A 19,156-nucleotide genomic window follows, 5' to 3' on the forward strand; every position below is an offset into this window, starting at 1 on the left:
AAAAAAAAGAAAAAGCATGAAAGTAAAGAAAATCCTAATAGGCACGGCATATAGAAACAAATACTAAGGTAGTAGATATAAACCCAAATATATCAGTAATTATATTAAATTTCAGTGTATTACATGCTACAATTAAAAGTGATGTATCAGAGGAGAGTAAAAAAAGAAACCAGTTATGGTATATACTTATCAGAGAGATTCCTAAAATGTAATATAGAATGGATGCAGATAAAAGGATGGAAAATAGATAACACCATGCAAGTGCTAACCAAAAGAAAGGTGGTAATGTCAGACACAGTAGACTTTAATGCAGAACAGATTATTAGAGATAAAAAGGAATATTTCATAATGACAAAACATTCATTTTTCCCAAAAGATGTGACAGTTTTAAATTTGTGAGCACTCAATAACAAAGGCTCAGAATGGAAAATTTTCAATTTTTCTGTTCTTCTAGAATCAAAAAATTCAATTATAGCACTGAGTGGCAAGACAGACTAAATTTTTTTGAAGTACTTAAAAGTATCAATAACAACAGGTTATTTTTAAATATGTTATACTATTTTTTAAATATTTACTTTTCCTGACAGAAAATGTTTAATAAGAGAAAAATGACCAATACATAAATATAACAAGAATTTTTTTAAAAGATTTTATTTATTTGTCAGAGAGGGAGAGCTCGAGCACAAGCAGAGGGAGAGCTCGAGCACAAGCAGAGGGAGAAGCAGGCAGAAGGAGAAGCAGAGTTCCTGCCAAGGAAGGAGCCCAATGCGGGAATCGATCCCAGCACCCTGGGATCATGACCTGAGCCAAAGGCAGACGCTTAACTGAGACTGAGCCACCCAGGCGTCCCTATAACAAGAATTTTTAAAAAGGCACCCCAAACCACAGAGAAAAACTGTGATAGTAGGAAATATAAACAGATTGCTCTCAGTAATTTGAAAAAAACAGAAAAAAAAGTAAGAGTATGTAATATTTGAACAATGCAGTTAACAAATCTGTAAGGGACGCATATTGAATACTACTACCTTCAGAATACATAGCCATCCTAAGTACACATATAATATTTCCACAATTAACCAGTTCAAAAAAGTAACTCAGGAATTTTTAAAATCTCAAAATTACTCTGCTTATGTTCCTTGATGACAGTGAAAATTATACTAGAAATCAATTTTTTTAAAGGTAACTAGAAAATCCCCAACTGTTCTTTAGTTAAGCAACTTCTAAATATTACTTATAGGTCAAAGGATTAACAGTGAAAAATTAGAGCATACTTTTAACTGGTTGATAATGAAAATAAATCAATAAAGCTTACAGCTTAGAGGGAAATCCAAAGTCTTAACTGCATTATTAGAAAAGAAAGTCTAAAAATCAGTGATCTCTAAGAATTTGCAAAAGAGGTCAGAAAAAGGACAGTAAACTAACCCAAAATTATAAAACACCTGGGGAATCTGGGCACGTTGGGCAAGAGTCAGCAGGCATTGCAAACTGTAAGATTGGACACCCCGTCCCTAAGTACTTAAGATACTAAAACAAAAATAAGCTATACATAGGTAGTCCTTGCTGTGTTTGATAGTGCAGGACTTTAAAAATGACCATGCAAGCTGAAACTGTGGAAAGTGATCTTAATAATCAATGGATGAAAATTACGATTTTTCTGTGACCTTTAAAAATTTTTGCAAAAATACTAATTGTCTTGTTGTTTATAACTGTACTGTTGATTATAAGCAATGAGTTTTTTTTTTTTACAAAGAAATAAAACATTTTAATTCTCAATGTTTCTAATGTTTTTAGTATACTAAGTGAATATTAATTTCACTATTTTTTTCATTTCATTTTAAAATGACTCTAGGGGGTTTACCTGAGTTGATGCAAATTTTTGTATAATGGAAATGATGGAATATTATGCCATCATTAAAGTATTTATAGGAAAATATTTTATAATCTGGAAGAATGTGTATGTTTCAGTAATACAGTTTAAAAGGCAGGTTATAAAATATTAGCAATATGGTATATCTGTCTATTTTTAATGGAGAGCAAAAATTCTGCTAGAAAATATATCACACCATTAATAATGGTTTTTCTCTGGGACTTGGGATGTCTTTTTTAAAACTCTTATTATATTTTATGTTATAAAGTAAATATTTTTTCAAATATCAGAAATACTTAAACAAACTCATTATTATATGGTCAGTTAGTCTTCGACAAAAAAAGGTAAGAATATGCAATGGGAGGGGCGCCTGGGTGGCTCAGTCGTAAAGTGTCTGCCTTTGGCTCAGGTCATGATCCCAGGGTCCTGGGATCGAGCCCCACATCGGGCTCCCTACTCTGCGGGAAGACTGCTTCTCCCTCTCCCACTCCCCTTGCTTGTGTTCCCTTTCTCACTGTGTCTCTCTCTGTCAAATAAATAAAATCTTAAAAAAAAAAATATGCAATGGGAAAAAGTCTCTTCAACAAATGATATGGGGAAACTGGACAGCTACATGCCAAAGAATGAAACTGGACCATTTTCTTACACCAGGCACAAAAATAAATCCAAAATGGATGAAAGACCTACCTGTGAGACCTTAAACCATAAAAATCCTAGAAGAGAGCATAGGCAGAAATGTCTCTCACATCAGCTATAGCAACATTTTCTTTTTAGATAGATCTCCTGAGGCAAGGGAAACAAAAGCAAAAAATAAAACACTGGGACTACATCAAAATAAATAGCTTGTGCATAGCAAAGGAAACAATCAACAAAACTAAAAGGCAGCTTACAGAATGGAAGAAGATATTTGCAAATGACATATCTGCTAAACAGTTCAAAATATAAAGAATTTATATAACTCAACACCAAAAATACAAATAATCTAATTTAAAATGGGCAGAAGACATGAACAGATATTTCTCCAAAGAAGACATAGATGCCCAACATCTGAAAAGAGGCTCAACATCACTCCTCATCGGGGAAATCAAATCAAAACCACAGTGAGATATTACCTTACACCTGTCAGAATGGCTAAAATCAGAAACACAAGAAACAGCAAGTGTTGGAAAGGATGTGGAGAAAAAGGAACCCTTGTGCACTGTTGGTGGGAATGCAAACTGGTATAGCCACTGTAGAAAACAGTATGGAAGTTCCGTTCCTCAAAAAAGTAAAAATAAAACTACCCTACAATCCAGTAATTAGACTACTGGGTATTTACCCATAGAATACAGAAACACTAATTTGAAAAGATACATGCAACCCTATCTTTATTGTAGCATTATTTACAATAGCCAAATTATGGAAACAGCCCAAGCATCCATCAATAGATGAATGGATAAAGAAGGTGTGTGTGTGTGTGTGTATACATACATTCAATGGAATATTATTCAGCCATAAAAAAGAATGAACTCTTGCCATTTGCAATGACTTAGATGGAGTTAGAATATAATGCTAAGTGAAATAAGTCAGAGAAAGACAGATACCATACAATTTCACTCATGTGGGATTTAAGAAACAAAACAAATGAACAAAGTGGGGGAATAAAAAAGAGAGACAAACCGAGAAACAGACCCTCAGCTGTAGAGAACAAACTGATGGTTACCAGAGGGGAGGTGGTTGGGGGGGATGGGTGAAATAGGTGATGGGGATTAAGGAGTGCACTTGTGATGAGAACTGGGTGAAGTATAGAATTGTTGAATTGATGTATGCCTGAAACTAATATAACACTGTATGTTAACTATATTGGAATTAAAATTAAAAACAATAAAAACAAAAAAATAAAAATACTAGAAATGTTTTAAAATATGAACATTTGTGTTATTGATAAAATTTTTAACTAGGGAATAATTAGCAACCTCTGTCCTTTCCTTAGGGAGTAATTATTTTTTTTGTTGTTTCTAAGGTTAATTACCTATGAATTTCATGTGTTTGATGAACTTTGTTTTCAATAAATATATTCTAAAAATTAAAATTGAATTTATCTAGTTTCAAAGGAGATTTTAAATACAGTAGGTAATTCTCTTTATTTTATTTTATTTTTTTTTAAAGATTTTATTTATTTATTTGAGACAGACAGAATGAGATACAGAGAGCATGAGAGGGAGGAGGGTCAGAGGGAGAAGCAGACTCCCTGCCGAGCAGGGAGCCTGATGTGGGACTCGATCCCGGGACTCCAGGATCATGATCTGAGCCGAAGGCAGTCGCTTAACCAACTGAGCCACCCAGGCGCCCCTAATTCTCTTTATTTTAAATATATAGATGCAGTTTCTTTGCGAAACTACCTTGAGATGTGTTTATTATAAATAACATTTTCTGCTAATAATTTATACATTAAAGGTTTTCAAGTTTTTCTGATACTATAAATATTTTTTTCCTTTTAGGTTTGTATCATTTTAAAGTAAAATACTTACTCAGTCTTTTCAAATGTACTTTCTAAAGCCTTCTTTTGGTAGCTGTTTTAAAATACAAAATACCTGTAATTTAATGTTAAGATTAATTTTGAATTTAAGGCTTTCAGAGTTATGGTCAAGCTTATTTAAAATATGCTGAAAACTAAAGCCTCTAATCATCTTGCTTTCATAACCAACAGTTTTATTCAACTCTTTTTATTAATTGGATTAAGTGAGATGTTACCTGAGTTTTGTGAAACACAATGAAGAAAATAATTCTATAATATTTTATATCCCATTTCCTTTTAATTGCCTAGATGAAAACCACTGTTATATTTTTTTCCTGAATGGCCTGTTTCATAAATTAATAGGGTGTAATATCTGAATTTTACCTTCTTGAATAACTAAAATCTCCTTAGGACAAACTGAATTATGGTTGAATTAATTATGACAAATTTAATGCATTTGAAATTGTTATATTTTTATTTTCATAGCACAGTATTTAATGGTGATTAACTATTTAATTTTTGAAGTCTACTTAAAAATTATTTTTGTGTAAGAAATTTTTTTTAAAGAATGTTTTTGGTGCCCAAATGTTTATTTAGTTTACCTTGAAACAGTGATTACTGTTGGTAAAATGAATTTATATTATTACTGTGTTAACTCTTTTTTCTGAAGGTTGCACAGTGAATTAAAAGATGCTGTTGAAAAGCAACTGGAGTCCCTTCCCTTTGGCACAGACATGGGAAATGATATATATACAGATGATGAAACAGTTAGGAATCTACGAGAACAATTACAACTAGCCAATCAAGTGAGTGATACAAATTTTTTTAAACTATATTCTGAATAAACAGAATTTTTAAAATCTGTGTTAATCATTATTTATGAATGATAATAACAGAATAGCAAAATTAGTACTTATTGATTTCTACAATTTATAAGAATAGTTAACAGGTAACAAAACTTGTAATATATACCCTCCCTGGTTGTTAAAAATATAGCTACCAAATGTATATTTTAATTGAATCATAAATCTTTTGACATTTTTATGTCTTATAAAAATATCTTAATGCCAGGAGTGCCTGCGTGGCTCAGTGGGTTGGGCATCTGACTTGATTTTGGCTCAGGTCATGATCATGAGATTGAGCCCTGCATCTGGCTCCATGCTCAGTGGAGTCTGCTTGAGATTCTCTCTCTCCCTCTCCTTCTGCCCCTCCCCCAGCTGGCTACATGCATGCATGCATGCACTCTCTTTCTCTAAAATAAATAAATAAATCTTTTAAAAAATATATTTTAATGCCCAAGAAAATTTTTAAAGAAAAAAATAATCATCCACTCACCTAAATTTACATTTTTCATTTTTCTGTGTTTTCTTCTGATACGGCATTTTCCTCAATTTTCAAAGATTATAGAATTATATTTTTCAAAAATTACACTTCTCTTCTCTGTACTACTTTTTCTCCTTTTTTCCTCCCTCGTAGTAATTGAAATATTTGGGAAGCTATATTTTATATATATATATTTTTATATATATATATTTTTATATATATTTTTTATATATATATTTTTATATATATATTTTATATATATATATATATCCTGTTTTCAACACTGAAATTTGTGATTGTACATAAGGGAATTTTATTTTAATTTACAGTTTTATATCCTAGGCATCTCATATCTTATATGGATTTGAATCTCTGTTCTACTTTCTAGCTGTGTGCCTCAGTTTCTTCATTTATAAATGGAGATTACAAATTCCTTATTGTGATTTTGATTTTATAGTTATCCATGAAAAATCATTTTTTATACCCTAGAAATTTAGTTTTTGAATTCTTATATTTATGAAAGTGATAATTACCTGATTAAATTAAACTGGATTTAAACAGGCTATATTTACCATGATAAAGGAGCATGTATTTAACACTGATTTTATTTTTTCATGTGTAAAGGGAAGGAATTTGAAAAAGTAATAGAGGAAAAAAAACGAGAAAGCATGCTCTTTCGGACTTTTCCAACTTTCAAGCTCTAGTTTGAGCTCTGTTCAAAATATTATCAAAAAGGATTTATAAATGTTTATATAGAAATAAATGGAAATTAATTTAATTAAGACTTATGAAGGCTTTCTAACAGGCTATCTATCAAAAGCTAGTGCACAATATGCAATTCTTGTTACTCTGGAAAAAGATTGTGATAGACCATATGTAAAAGAATCCTCTGTTATATACCTTAAATATATGCAATGATTATTTGTCAGTTCTACCTCAATAAAACTGAAAAAACCTTTTTTTTTTAAAGGAAGTGGAATGAAAACTAGATAAGATTTGTAGTTTCAAAAAACAAAACAAAAACAAAACCCTGTCTCTAAAAGGCATCTCTCTGCAGTACTTGTATTGCTATAATTTCCAATGTTAAATTTTATTAAAACTTCAAAATTACTTATTCTTTTTTTCTTATTAAACCAAATTTGTTCTCTCATTCCTTCTTTTTCTCCTCCTGCCTTACCCTCTCTTTGCCTTTCTCCTACATCTTGCTCCACCCCATATTATTTCTCTGAAGATGGTCCTATTTTTTTTGCTACATTTTGGATCAGTCACTTCATAGAAGAAATTGATGAGGTCCAACTCTGAGCAGTCAAAAAGGAAAAAGCTGATGGTTATAAACACAATTTCCCACAAAATCTGTAATGTATTTTGTAAATAAATATAAAATTTTAACTGAATGAGAGTTTAGGTATCTTATGAAGTATAAATAATAGAAAATGTTAATAACTCAATAGTATCAAAATAGTAATGTCAAATATTCTGCTTATTATTCATATGTGTTTATTTGGTTTTTAAGGTGTGATAAAACACATAAAATTATTTTGGTATCCATCACTAAATTGAAAGACCTTTGTGTTATGCATGAAGACTAGTTGAATCCAAACCAAAGAGACAAAAGTTAAATACAATTTACAGTAAAAAAATAGAATAATTTTTATATTATGCTTTATCAAAATGATGGGCATAAAGAAATTGACTATTCAGATATCTTCATTTATTTCACAAGTATTAATTAGATGTCTGTTAGATACCAGGCACTGTGCTAATTGTTGAGGATACGGTAGAGAGTGTTGGTTCCTGCTTTCGTGGAAAACAGGCTTTTGTTAAAAAAAAACAAACAAAAAAACCTCTCGTCAAACTTCTTGAGTTTGTTCTCTATTTGTAGCTCTGTGATCTTGGGAAATGTCTTTTTACCTTACCTTCATTTATATATGGAGATTATAATAATTCTCATCTCATGGAGTTCTTATGGTAATTCAGAAATTCCCATAAAGCACTTAATGTAATGCCTAACACACATGTAAATTAATAAATTTATGTATTATTTTTATCATCATCATTACTAACCAGCAAGATAAAGAATTAAAATTGAGTACAAAAGGTGCTGGGTAAAGCAAATGTAATGGCCTTGGAAGCTGATAACACTGCACAATATTGAGTACCTAACTAAATATTTTTAGTTTGGAGTATTTTGTTCTGCTATGATAATGTGATTTGTAAGAATCTTTCTGGGGGCAGGTTGGCAGGAAGAGCCTTAGAAACGTTTATATCCAGGGACACCTGGGTGGCTCAGTCGGTTAAGCCGCTGCCTTCAGCTCAGGTCATGATCCCAGGGTCCTGGGATCGAGCCCCACATCGGGCTCCCTGCTCAGCGGGGAGCCTGCTTCTCCCTCTGCCTCTGCCTGCCTCTCTGCCTACTTGTTCTCTCTCTCTCTCTCTCTGTCAAATAAATAAATAAAATCTTTAAAAAAAAAAAGAAACGTTATATCCTTGATCAATTAATTAGACTAGGATATCACATAGATTCTAGGAATCTATCCTAAGAAACTGTATGTGAAAATTGATGGATAAATATGTTCATTATACCATTATATTTGATAATGAAAATTGGAAATAGTTTAAAAATCTAACAATATGGAATCACTTAAATTGGTTTCTCAAATGATGGGTTATACCATTTAAAAATTTTATATTAGTACATTGGTTCTCAATTTTTTTGAGCATTATAATTTCCCAAGGGCTTTTTGAAATAGAGATTATTATTCTCCTTCCCCAAGGGGTATCTTGAATCTTGAATCTTTCTGATTCAAGAAGTCTGGGCTCAATAATTTGTGTTTCTGACAGGTTCTGAGGTAATGCTGATGGTTTAGTCCTATAAGAACCATTGCTTTAGAGATTCTTGGTTTTCTATTTGTCCAGATGATTCTTACCATCAGGCAGGTTTGTAAAACTGCAACCTTTTGAGGTTATGACGTGTCTTTCTGACCATTCTACTGAAAAGAAAATGTTTTTATGGAATTGAAATGAATTGTCCAAGATCATTCAGCCAAAAATCAGGGATTGAATCCAAGTCTTATGGCTCCAGATTCTGTTCATCTACACGTTTTAAAACTATGTAAGTTTTAGGCAAAACTAATTGATGATGTAGAAATAGTTATTTTGAGGGAATAGTAGTATCATAGTTATTTTGAGGGAATAATAGTATCTTGAAGATCATAGTTATTTTGGATCATAGTTATTTTGAGGGAATAGTAGTATCTTGAAGAGAGGGGTATCGGGCTTCTAGGTGCTAGTAATAACATGCTCTTTCTTGAACAGTGTGCTGGTTACATAGGGGCAATCGCTTTGTGAAAATTCATGGTTTGTGTGTTTTCTGAATGCATGTTATACTTCAGTAATAGTCTCCTTAAAACTCATGAACCTCTATTTACGTTAAATATATACTCACTATCTTCTTAAAATGCTTATCTTTTCACTACACCTTGTTACCTTCTTACTAAAACAGGGTGGCTTAGTTCTGACCTGGGATTCAAAAGTTTGGGCTTTTGGGACACCTGGGTGGCGCAGTCAGTTGGGCATCCAACTCTTGGTTTCAGCTTGGGTCATGGTCTCAGGGTGGTGGGATTGAGCCCAATGTCAAGCCCTGCATCGGGCCCCGCACTGAGTGGGGAGTCTGCTTAAGATCACCTCTCCCTCTCCTGCTGCCCCTCCCTACCCCTCTCTCTCTCTCTGTCTCTCTCAAATAAATAAATAAATAAATCTTTAAAAGTTTGGGATTTAGAAACAAAGAGGTAAATGTTTCCTCCTGACTCAGCCAACAACTTGCTGAGGAACCCTCAGCAAATGGCCAAAACCTGCTCCACTTTTCTTTTTAGACAATAAAAAGAGAATAATGCTCTGTACCTAAGAGCTTAGCATTTCTTACCCTTTTTGGTTTCAGGACCCCTCTCCAGGATGCTTAAAAATTATTGTGGACCTCGAAGAATTCTCTTTTTGTGGGTTATATATATATCAGTATTTATCATATTATAGATTAAAACTGAGACATTTTTAAAAACAAATGGGAGCATAAGAACACATTCCAATACCCATCAGAGAGGTGACATCACATCATATAAACTTTGGAAGACTTCAGTGTACACTCCTGAAAAGATGAGAGTGAAAAAGGCAAATAATGTCTTCATATTATAATGAACATAATTTTGACTTCAGGTGTCCCTATATCACACTTTGAGACTTGCTATGTTGAAAGAATAGTTAATGATGTGAGAAAACTCTGAATATAAAATGCCAAGTGAAAATAATACAGTACAAATAGTACACTGTAAGATTCCCAATTTTGTTAAAAGAACAGAAATACAAAATTCTCTTCCAAAATCACATTTAAAAACATGAATACATCCAAAATTTATAAAGATGCTTATACCCAGACACTAGCAGTATGTACTATCAGATGGTAAAATTACAGGTAATTCTTGTTTTCTGTTTTGCTGTCTTTTCCCAACTTTCTACAACATTTATTACTTTTACAATCTGAAAAAAATCTTGTACTTTATCAGGGGCAATTCTCTTTAGTAATTTCCAAGGCTTACATTTTCTTATGGAACAAAGATAGTGCTTTAAATCCATATCTCTGATTTAAGAGTTAAATTTTAGCTATGAAATCTGAATAAAAAGAAAATTTCAACATAAGGAATTTTCATCTTTAGGTTTATTCTCTGAAATGCTTTTTTGTTGTTGTTTTATTTGATTTTGGTGTTTTTGTTGTTGTTGTTGTTCGGTTTTTTTAGAGGGAAAGAGAGGGAGAGGAGGAGGGAGGGAGAGAGAATCTTGGGCAGGCATCACACTCAGCACAGAGCCCAATGCGGGGCTCTGTCTTACATCCCTGAGATTGGCCTGAGCCAAAATCAAAGGTCAGGTGCTTAATCAGCTGAGTTCCCCTTCTCTGAATTGTTATTAATCAAGTGTATAACATCAGAAATATTACAACTATACCATCTTTACCCAAGTTCCATTTTTATTTTTGTGACTTTATATACAAGAATTCATTCTGTAAACGAGTATGATTCATTTGTACTATGCAATAGCCTGCTAATAATTTAATGAATTCTTGATTCTTTTTGTTTTATAGGAAAAAACTCAGGCTGTGGAACTCTGGCAGACTGTTTCTCAGGAGCTGGACAGACTTCAGAGACTTTACCAGGAACATATGACTGAGGCCCAGATTCATGTAGTTGAAAGTCAAAAACAAAAGGTAATCTTGGGTTTCATGGTTTTCTTGTATATCAGTTTTCATGTATATCTTCATTCTTGAGAAACTCTGTTTTGAAGAGGAATGCCTAAGTGTCTACTGTGTTATGTATGTTAAATAGATCTTTGCTGGTTAGAAATTTCTTGGACAGTTACAGCAATGCCTGCTATACATTAGGTTTTATAATGTGATTATCAATGAAAGCTATATTTAGTTCTAAGAAGCAGCTATATGATGATTCTGTATAAATGGACCCCCAAAGCTTTTATATTGGCTTATGACAGGAACTATTCATTAGATTATGGCCAGTGAAGAAACCTGCTCAAATATAATGACAACACCATGTGAAGTGAAAATGTTAACACTCTTAAAGTTATCTCTAAAATAGATGTCAAGTGGGGGCACCTGGGTGGCTCAGCCATTAAGCGTCTGCCTTCAGCTCAGGTCATGGTCCCAGGATCCTGGGATCGAGCCCCACGTCAGGCTCCCTGCTCAGCGGGAAGCCTGCTTCTCCCTCTCCCACTTCCCTTGCTTGTGTTCCCTCTCTCGCTAGCTCTCTCTGTCAAATAAATAAAATCTTAAAAATAAAATAAAATGGATGTCAAGTGTATTTAGCATAAATTAATCAGAATAGAATTTTACAATAGGAAGAGATCTTATTGGTTATTAAGGCATTCTTTCTATTCAGAGCTAGAATGAAGTTGTATTCTTTCAAAGTGGACATCTAAGCTTTTGCTGTAAACCTCTGTTGACAAGAACTTATTATCTCAGAAGACGATCCATTCCATTGAAAAATCTGCCTCCTTGATCCTTCCATTGGTTCTTTTTCTTCTGGGAACATTGAAAACTATGGAGTAGTCCAAATTCTGATTCCTTTTCTATGGATTTTGAGAAGGCAGATGTTTAAATACATTGGTTATCACTCCTTACTTCAATTCTCATTTATGGACTTTTCAAATCCAGTTTATGAATGTTCCTATTACTATCATCATAATTGGGAATTTCTACCTAAAGGAGTCATAATAATACTTACATGACGCTTTGCAGTTTACAAAATGATTTTTCTATATATGCCCTGGTTTGAAAATAACCTATATGGGGCGCCTGGGTGGCTCAGTTGGTTAAGCAACTGCCTTCGGCTCAGGTCATGATCCTGGAGTCCCGGGATCGAGTCCCGCATTGGGCTCCCTGCTCAGTGGGGAGCCTGCTTCTCCCTCTGACCCTCCCCCCTCTCATGTGCTCTCTCATTCTCTCTCTCTCAAATAAATAAATAAAATCTTTAAAAAAAAAAAAAGAAAATAACCTATATGTAGTCTGGGCAAGACCTTTACCTCTGAGGGAGGAGGAATGGGCAGAATGGACAAAATGGGTGAAGGGGAGTGAGTAGGAGATATAGGCTTCCAGATATTGAATGAGTAAGTCATGGGAATAAGAGGCATAATATAGGGAATATCGTCAATGATATTGTAATAGCATTGTATGGTGACAGATGGTAACTACACTAGCAGTGAGTCATAGCATAATGTATAGAGAAGTTGAATCACTATGTTGTACACTTAAAGCTAATATAACATTGTATGTCAACTATACTCAAATTTAAAAATTTTTTTAAAAACACACACACACATACACACATGGCATTTTATCAAAAAGAAAAGGCTTTTACCTGTGAGATCTAAGAAACTATTTCTAAAAAAAGTAAGTTCTTTGAGGCTGTTTCCCCATTTAGGTCAATCAACTAAGTCCTGTGGTATTTTTTTCACCTTTATTGTTGTACTGTAGCTATGCAGTTAGGTTTTTTTGTATAAGCCTTTACAAATAATACTTTGTCCTTATTTCTCCAGTTATCTGTCAGTCTTTAATTCTGTCATCCAACATATTAATAGCCCCTTCCAGCTTTGTGTCACCTGCACATACAGTGTTTAGTAGGATCATAACAGATAATCACACAGTTTGAAACTTGGGCTTTCAAGCTATGAGACTTTTAAGAAGGGGAGAGAGAAACAATAATTTCTGTGCCAGGGTTTATATTGTAGTTTTTGAGTCAGTTTGAATGTAGTTTTTCAATATTGTACAATGTCTCTCCAGCATGTCTATTTCTAATAGAATGATTTCTAGAAATAATGGCCTTACATAAAACATAAATAGCCACATTTGTTTCTACATTGTCACCTTACTTAATTTTGTAGTCATTTAAAAAAAAACTTATTTCTTCAATTGTTAATTCACACAATAACAGAAGACAACTAAGTTCATCTAGACTTAGTCATAATGATTTTAGACTTGATTTTAGGTTAATTTTACATATGGGTTGTAAACAGAATGCTATTCATGTACACCTCTACCTTCCTACTGTAGGATCAATTGACCAATTTTCAACAATTGACCAGGCAACTTCATGTAACTAATGAGAACATAGAAATGGTTAAGTGAAAATATCCGTTTAGTGTACTTGATATAAACAGATTGTGACTTTAATATTTATTTATGCTAATAAAAATCAATAACAAAAAAGCCCATGTATGTGAAATGAAAATAAGTAGGTGGTACTCTTTTCTCTTTATCTGTCTTTTCCTTTCACATTCAGTAGCATGACAATGTTCACAATACTTACTAGAGATCTAAAGCTAACATCTTTCTGAAATATCACCTAATCTATTAGTAATCTCAGGGTCCTCGGTAGGATCTCTTGAGAGTAATCTAGACTGTGAGCTTCTCAAGAGTAGAACTCATGCTTTATTCTTAGTATTTCATTTAGTATGCTGGTAGGTATATGATAAGAATTGTGGAACTGTTAAATGAATAGCCCAGTTTCTTAAAAATAATAGGACCTTAAGAATCATTTGTTAGTTGACTGGACATCAGTATTAATTGATACATCCAAATTTCCCTTTAATTTTTTTCTAAAAGAAATGTGATAATTAGCCTTCCTAGTTCTGCTCTTTACCTTTTTTCTCCTCTCACTTTTCTTTTTTTCTTTTCTCTCCTTTTCCTTTCTTTTTGGAATTTTATTTTACCTCATTGTTGAGTAATACAATTATGACATCCAGGTAATTCCTCTCTTTCCTTTCTTCATTTTGCTTCATCCTTCTTCATTCTTGTTAGTACCTAATGAAACTGTCTTTGTTTAGGAGTGGAGTTGTGCCATCAAAAGTAAATTATCCAATTTTTTTCTACTTTTCAAAATTTTCTCTTTTAACTATGTAAAAAATTATTAAATTTCACCTTATTTCACTTGTTACTTCTAATTACTTAAAATTTTTGCTAATATACTTCTTAGACATTTTAAATAGTATTAAAGTACTCCAAAACAAAATGACTGATATCCATAATTAAATCATATTTCTGCATGAAATTAATAGCTTAACCTCACATAACAATTATTCGTTCTTTCAGTATATCTCTTAGAATTGCAGGGATTATATAATCCTTTGGTATCTTATACCATAGAGACCCTATTTTGATATAAGCAACCCCAAATCATTCTGATGAAAGTCAGGGGAAACGAATATTTGAGTATTCATAGGAAAAAAAATTAAAATTTCTAAGGCACAAGAATTCACAGATTTTAGCCAAAACTAAGAATAGGAAGTGATGGGTACAATAAAAGTGATAAAGAAGTGACAAGATGGATGAAAGAGTCGTGTTGTAAAGAACAAAAAGACTATGCTGGTGGTTAAAATAAAGGAATATGGTAAGAGAAATTTTAAAACTTAAGCTTTTTTTTTTTTAAAGATTTTATCCATTTATTTGATAGAGACAGTGAGAGAGGGAGGACAAGCAGGGGGAGTGGGAGAAGCAGGCTCCCCTTGGAGCAGAGAGCCCGATGTGGGGCTCGATCCCAGGACCCTGTGATCATGACCTGAGCCGACGGCAGACATTTAACGACTGAGCCACCCAGGTGCCCCAAAACTTAAGCATTTTTTTAAAGTACTTACTGGGGGGGCGTCTGGGTGGCTCAGTCGTTAAGCGTCTGTCTTCGGCTCAGGTCATGATCTCAGGGTCCTGGGATCGAGCCCCGCATCGGGCTCTCTGCTTGGCGGGAAGCCTGCTCCTCCTTCTCCCATTCCCCCTGCTTGTGTTCCCTCTCTCTCTGTCTCTCTCTGTCAAATAAATAAAATTAAAAAAAAAAATAAAGTACTTACTGGGTATCAAACAAGACTGCTAAATGTGAAGGGACACAGTTAAGTGATTATAAAGATCTTGTGCATCTCAAAGAGCATTCAGAGAATAGTCGCAGGAGCAAGTTTGAGTCAAAATCAAACTTGAAGAAAAGTACTCATTAAAAAGTTTTCTGATTTCACGAATAAGCTGATTAAGTGAATAGGTCCCTATAGATGTACAATCATTTGATGAGTGTACAGAAGTAAATATCCTTCATGACCAATGCACATTTGTAACCTACAGAAGGTAGAATCCCCTGATGTGAATGGTACATGAAAGTACAAGTTTATTTACTATGGCTATAGATAAAATGGGAGTTTACATTTCCTAGAGATTATCTTTACTGAAATCATATTCTTTTTTGAGATTTGTTCATCTCTGTAAAATTACTCAAAAATATTTTCTTTTCTTTTTTTAATTTATTTATTTTTTGATGTAGTGTTCCATGATTCATTGTTTGCATATAGCACCCAGTGCTCCATTCAATACGTGCCCTCTTTAATACCCATCACCAGGTTAACCCATCCTCCCACCCCCCCTCCCCTCTAGAACCCTCAGTTTGTTTCTCAGAGTCCATAGTCTCTCATGGTTCGTCTCCCCGTCTGATTCCCCCCTTCATTTTTCCCTGCCCACTATCTTCTTTTTTTTTTTTTTTTCAACATATAAGGTATTATTTGTTTCAGAGGTACAGGTCTGTGATATACCAGCCTGAACGTGCCCGATCTCGTCTGATGTCAAAAATATTTTCTAATTGCATATTAAGTTCCTTTCACTATTAAAGATTCTCTAGTTGCAAGAGAAATGTGCATATATCCACAAACTCGTGTCCTACTTGGTAAAACAGGGATGATATATGAAGTAATCATGATCAGTGATTGAAAGGGATGCTTCCCTGGACCTTTATGAATCTCCAAATTCTAGAATGTTAATATAGCATATAATTTTCTTTGTAATGACAGAGAACACCATATTCAGATGCAGTCGTTGAGCCCTACTAGGCTTGCTAACAAGTTAGTTCCTAACACTAGGTTTTTTAAAATTCACAATTCCAATTTATACTTTTCCTAATCACTCTAAATCATTTACCTTTAGGGTGCTCCCAAATGGTAAAAAACACAAGCATTATTTATATTAGAGCCAAGACAGTATATATAATAAAACATTAACAGTACATTACAGACACAAAAGAATTCAGAGCTGTGAATCACTTTGGACTGAAGTCACTGATAATTTCACAGGAGAATTTGAAATGATATTAAAGGTCATCTATTTCCTCAAATGATATAGGCATCCTTTTATTAAATGCTTTTCAGTTAGATGATCATTAGCCTCTTCTTTAACTATTCCCTGTAAGAGATTTATCACTTCCTCAAAGAGTCTGTTCCTTTGAATTCTGATTATTAGAAAGCTAAAATCTGGGGCATGGGTGGCTCAGTTGCTTAATTGTCTGCCTTCCGCTCAGGTCATGATTTCAGGATCCTGGGACATAGCCCTGCATCAGGCTCTCTGCTCAGCAGGGAGTCTGCTTCTCCCTCTGCCCCTTCCCCCCACTCATCCTCTCTCTCTCAAATAAATAAAATCTTAAAAAAAAGAAAGAAAGAAAGCTAAAATCTTGTTAAATTTCCTCCCATTGATACATGGTTTCATCTTTTGGAGTAACAGAAGAAGCTCATGTCTTCAAATCAACCCTTTAGTTTATTTGCGTTGCAAGCATTATGTCTTTCCTGATTCATGCCCAGTGTTGCACCCAATTTTTTTTTAAACTATTCTGGTATGGTATAATTTGCCTACCTCTCATTATCTGGCCTTCTTTCCCTGCATGTGATAGTCGGTCTTTTAAATTGTGGTCTGTGAGGGGTGCCTGGGTGGCTCAGTCGTTAAGTGTCTGTCTTCGCCTCATGTCATGATCCCAGAGTCCTGGGATCGAGCCCCGCATCGGGCTCCCTGCTCCGAGGGAAGCCTGCTTCTCCCTCTTGCACTACCCCTGCTTGTGTTCCCTCTCTCGCTGTCTCTCTCTCTCTGTCAAATAAATAAATAAAATCTTTAAAAATATAAATAAATAAATAAATAGTGGTCTGTGAATTGAACACTAAATTCTGGTCTGCAATAGTCTGCTTCCCAAAATAAAGATAAAAATGCAGTCTTCAGTCTCTCTTTATGTTTCATTGGAGGCATTCATTCATTTATTCCTTAAAGGTGTAAGTACTTAGAATACATTAAATCATGTGCCAGTGACTGGAAATTCTGGGAGAAGGTAGTCTTCAAAAAATGGCTCATATTGTAGCTATGAACTTTAAATTTAGTGTTTGAATATAATGCAGCGTGCATTGTAAAAGTACATATAAAGTTTTATCAGAGTGCAGAAAGGAAACAATTACTTCTGTCTTAAAGTGAATGGATGATGGCAGAATCGAATTCCAATTCCAGAGGGAAATAAAATAGTGTATTAAAAATATGAAGTCCGTAAGATTGGGTAGAGTATGAGAGAAGCACAATGAAAACTGCTTCCGGGAGAGGCAGTTGGAAAGATGTATGCATGATCTGTTGGGATAGGAAAAAACTGAAATCAAGACTGTCGATTAGGAGGTAACTATAGTCTAAATAACATTGCCCATAGGTATATAGATAAAGATGATAAGGATAAGGATTTTGTGCCTTCATGGTAAAATCATCACTTAGAGAAGAAAATCAATTCCCTTAGAAAAATTTTTTCTACACTTCGAAGACTGCCTCAGTATCTTCTGTTAGGTTCCTTCTCAGGCTAACCCTGAGAAAAGGATTCTAATGCATGTCATTTATTTAGGAGATAATACCAAGGAGCACCAGTAGGGGAATGAGGAAGTGAGACTGGGAAGAGAAAAGAAGGCAGCCAAAGGGTTTCTAACAATCATGCAAATTAATACCTTGGGTAACTGAAACTTAATCCTACCAGTGGACTCTGGAAGCCAGTGTAGAACAGGCTCAGACTTACTCCATCATGGGGCACAGGAGGAGTTTGGGATATTTACACACCAGTTCTCTTCAGTCATTGTTATCCAGCTCTTCCAGAACAGGCTGGGGACATGAATTCTACAGCACCTGTCATCTTCTGTGCAGTTAGGTAAACAAAGAAGGCTCGAATGGCCAAGGAAAACCATAGACATCAAAAAGCAGTTGCAGGTAGTTTGAAGTGAAGCAGGTGTCCACTGAAGTAGTAAAGTGAAGGCAAGGAAGGATTGCCAAGGTTATATTTTACTGTCAAAAACTCTAATCATTATCATGACTCCGTTTTTTTCTACTTATATACCCTACAGTTAATCTTTAAAGATGTAGTTTTAAGTGTTCTAATACTGAATGTTTCTATTTTTTTTTCTTGTGGCAGACTAACCAACAGTTTCTGAAAACAGTAACTGAACAAAATGTGGAAATTGAGCGACTCCGAAAAAAACTCAGGTATTTTCAAAAATTAAGTTTATTATTTTATTAATAATTATTTTTCTTCAGAGTAAGTAATGATGCCATAATTTTTCCATGAGCATTTTTTCTTCCCTTTTAGGCTTCTGTCCATAGCTTTCTGTATGTATGATCTGTTAGTACCAGAAAAGACTGAAATCAAGATGGTTAGGAGGAGGCAACTATAATATGTATGTGAAGGGATGTTCCATGAAGGTAAAACCAGTGCTTATGGAGGAAAATCAGTTCTCTTAGAAATACTTTTTCTGCACATATTTTTTATTCCCCAGTAAGCAGACCCTGAGAAAACGGTGTCAAATCATGTACTTTATTTAAATGTAATACGAGGGAGCACTAGTAGAGGAGTGGGGAAGTGAGACAGGGAAAAAGACAAAGCCAATAGAGGGTTTTTAAAAATCTGGCAACTTGGGCGCCTGGGTGGCTCAGTCGTTAAGCGTCTGCCTTCGGCTCAGGTCATGGTCCCAGGGTCCTGGGATCGAGTCCCACATCGGGCTCCCTGCTCCACGGGAAGCCTGCTTCTCCCTCTCCCACTCCCCCTGCTTCTGTTCCTGCTCTCGCTATCTCTCTCTCTGTCAAATAAATAAATAAAATCTTTAAAAAAAAA

General features: G+C 34.3%; 1 protein-coding gene across 7 annotated transcripts in view; it reads left to right on the forward strand.

Annotated features, from left to right (window-relative positions):
* SCLT1 (sodium channel and clathrin linker 1) overlaps window positions 1–19,156 on the forward strand; it is a 134,379-nt gene that overhangs the window by 37,334 nt on the left and 77,889 nt on the right. For 6 of the 7 annotated variants that reach the window (XM_081811873.1, XM_081811872.1, XM_081811868.1 and 3 more), the window contains exons 6-8: window positions 5,035–5,170; window positions 10,816–10,938; window positions 18,461–18,531. In XM_081811873.1, the coding sequence (XP_081667999.1) occupies window positions 5,035–5,170; window positions 10,816–10,938; window positions 18,461–18,531 (330 nt within the window). Of the gene's footprint in view, window positions 1–5,034; window positions 5,171–10,815; window positions 10,939–13,293; window positions 13,360–18,460; window positions 18,532–19,156 lie in introns of all 7 variants that reach the window. The other variant, XM_081811875.1, reaches the window with a different exon arrangement.

Source organism: Leptonychotes weddellii, chromosome 2 (assembly GCF_054177405.1).
Source record: "Leptonychotes weddellii isolate Sample4059 chromosome 2, ASM5417740v2, whole genome shotgun sequence".
NCBI lineage: Eukaryota > Metazoa > Chordata > Mammalia > Carnivora > Phocidae > Leptonychotes > Leptonychotes weddellii.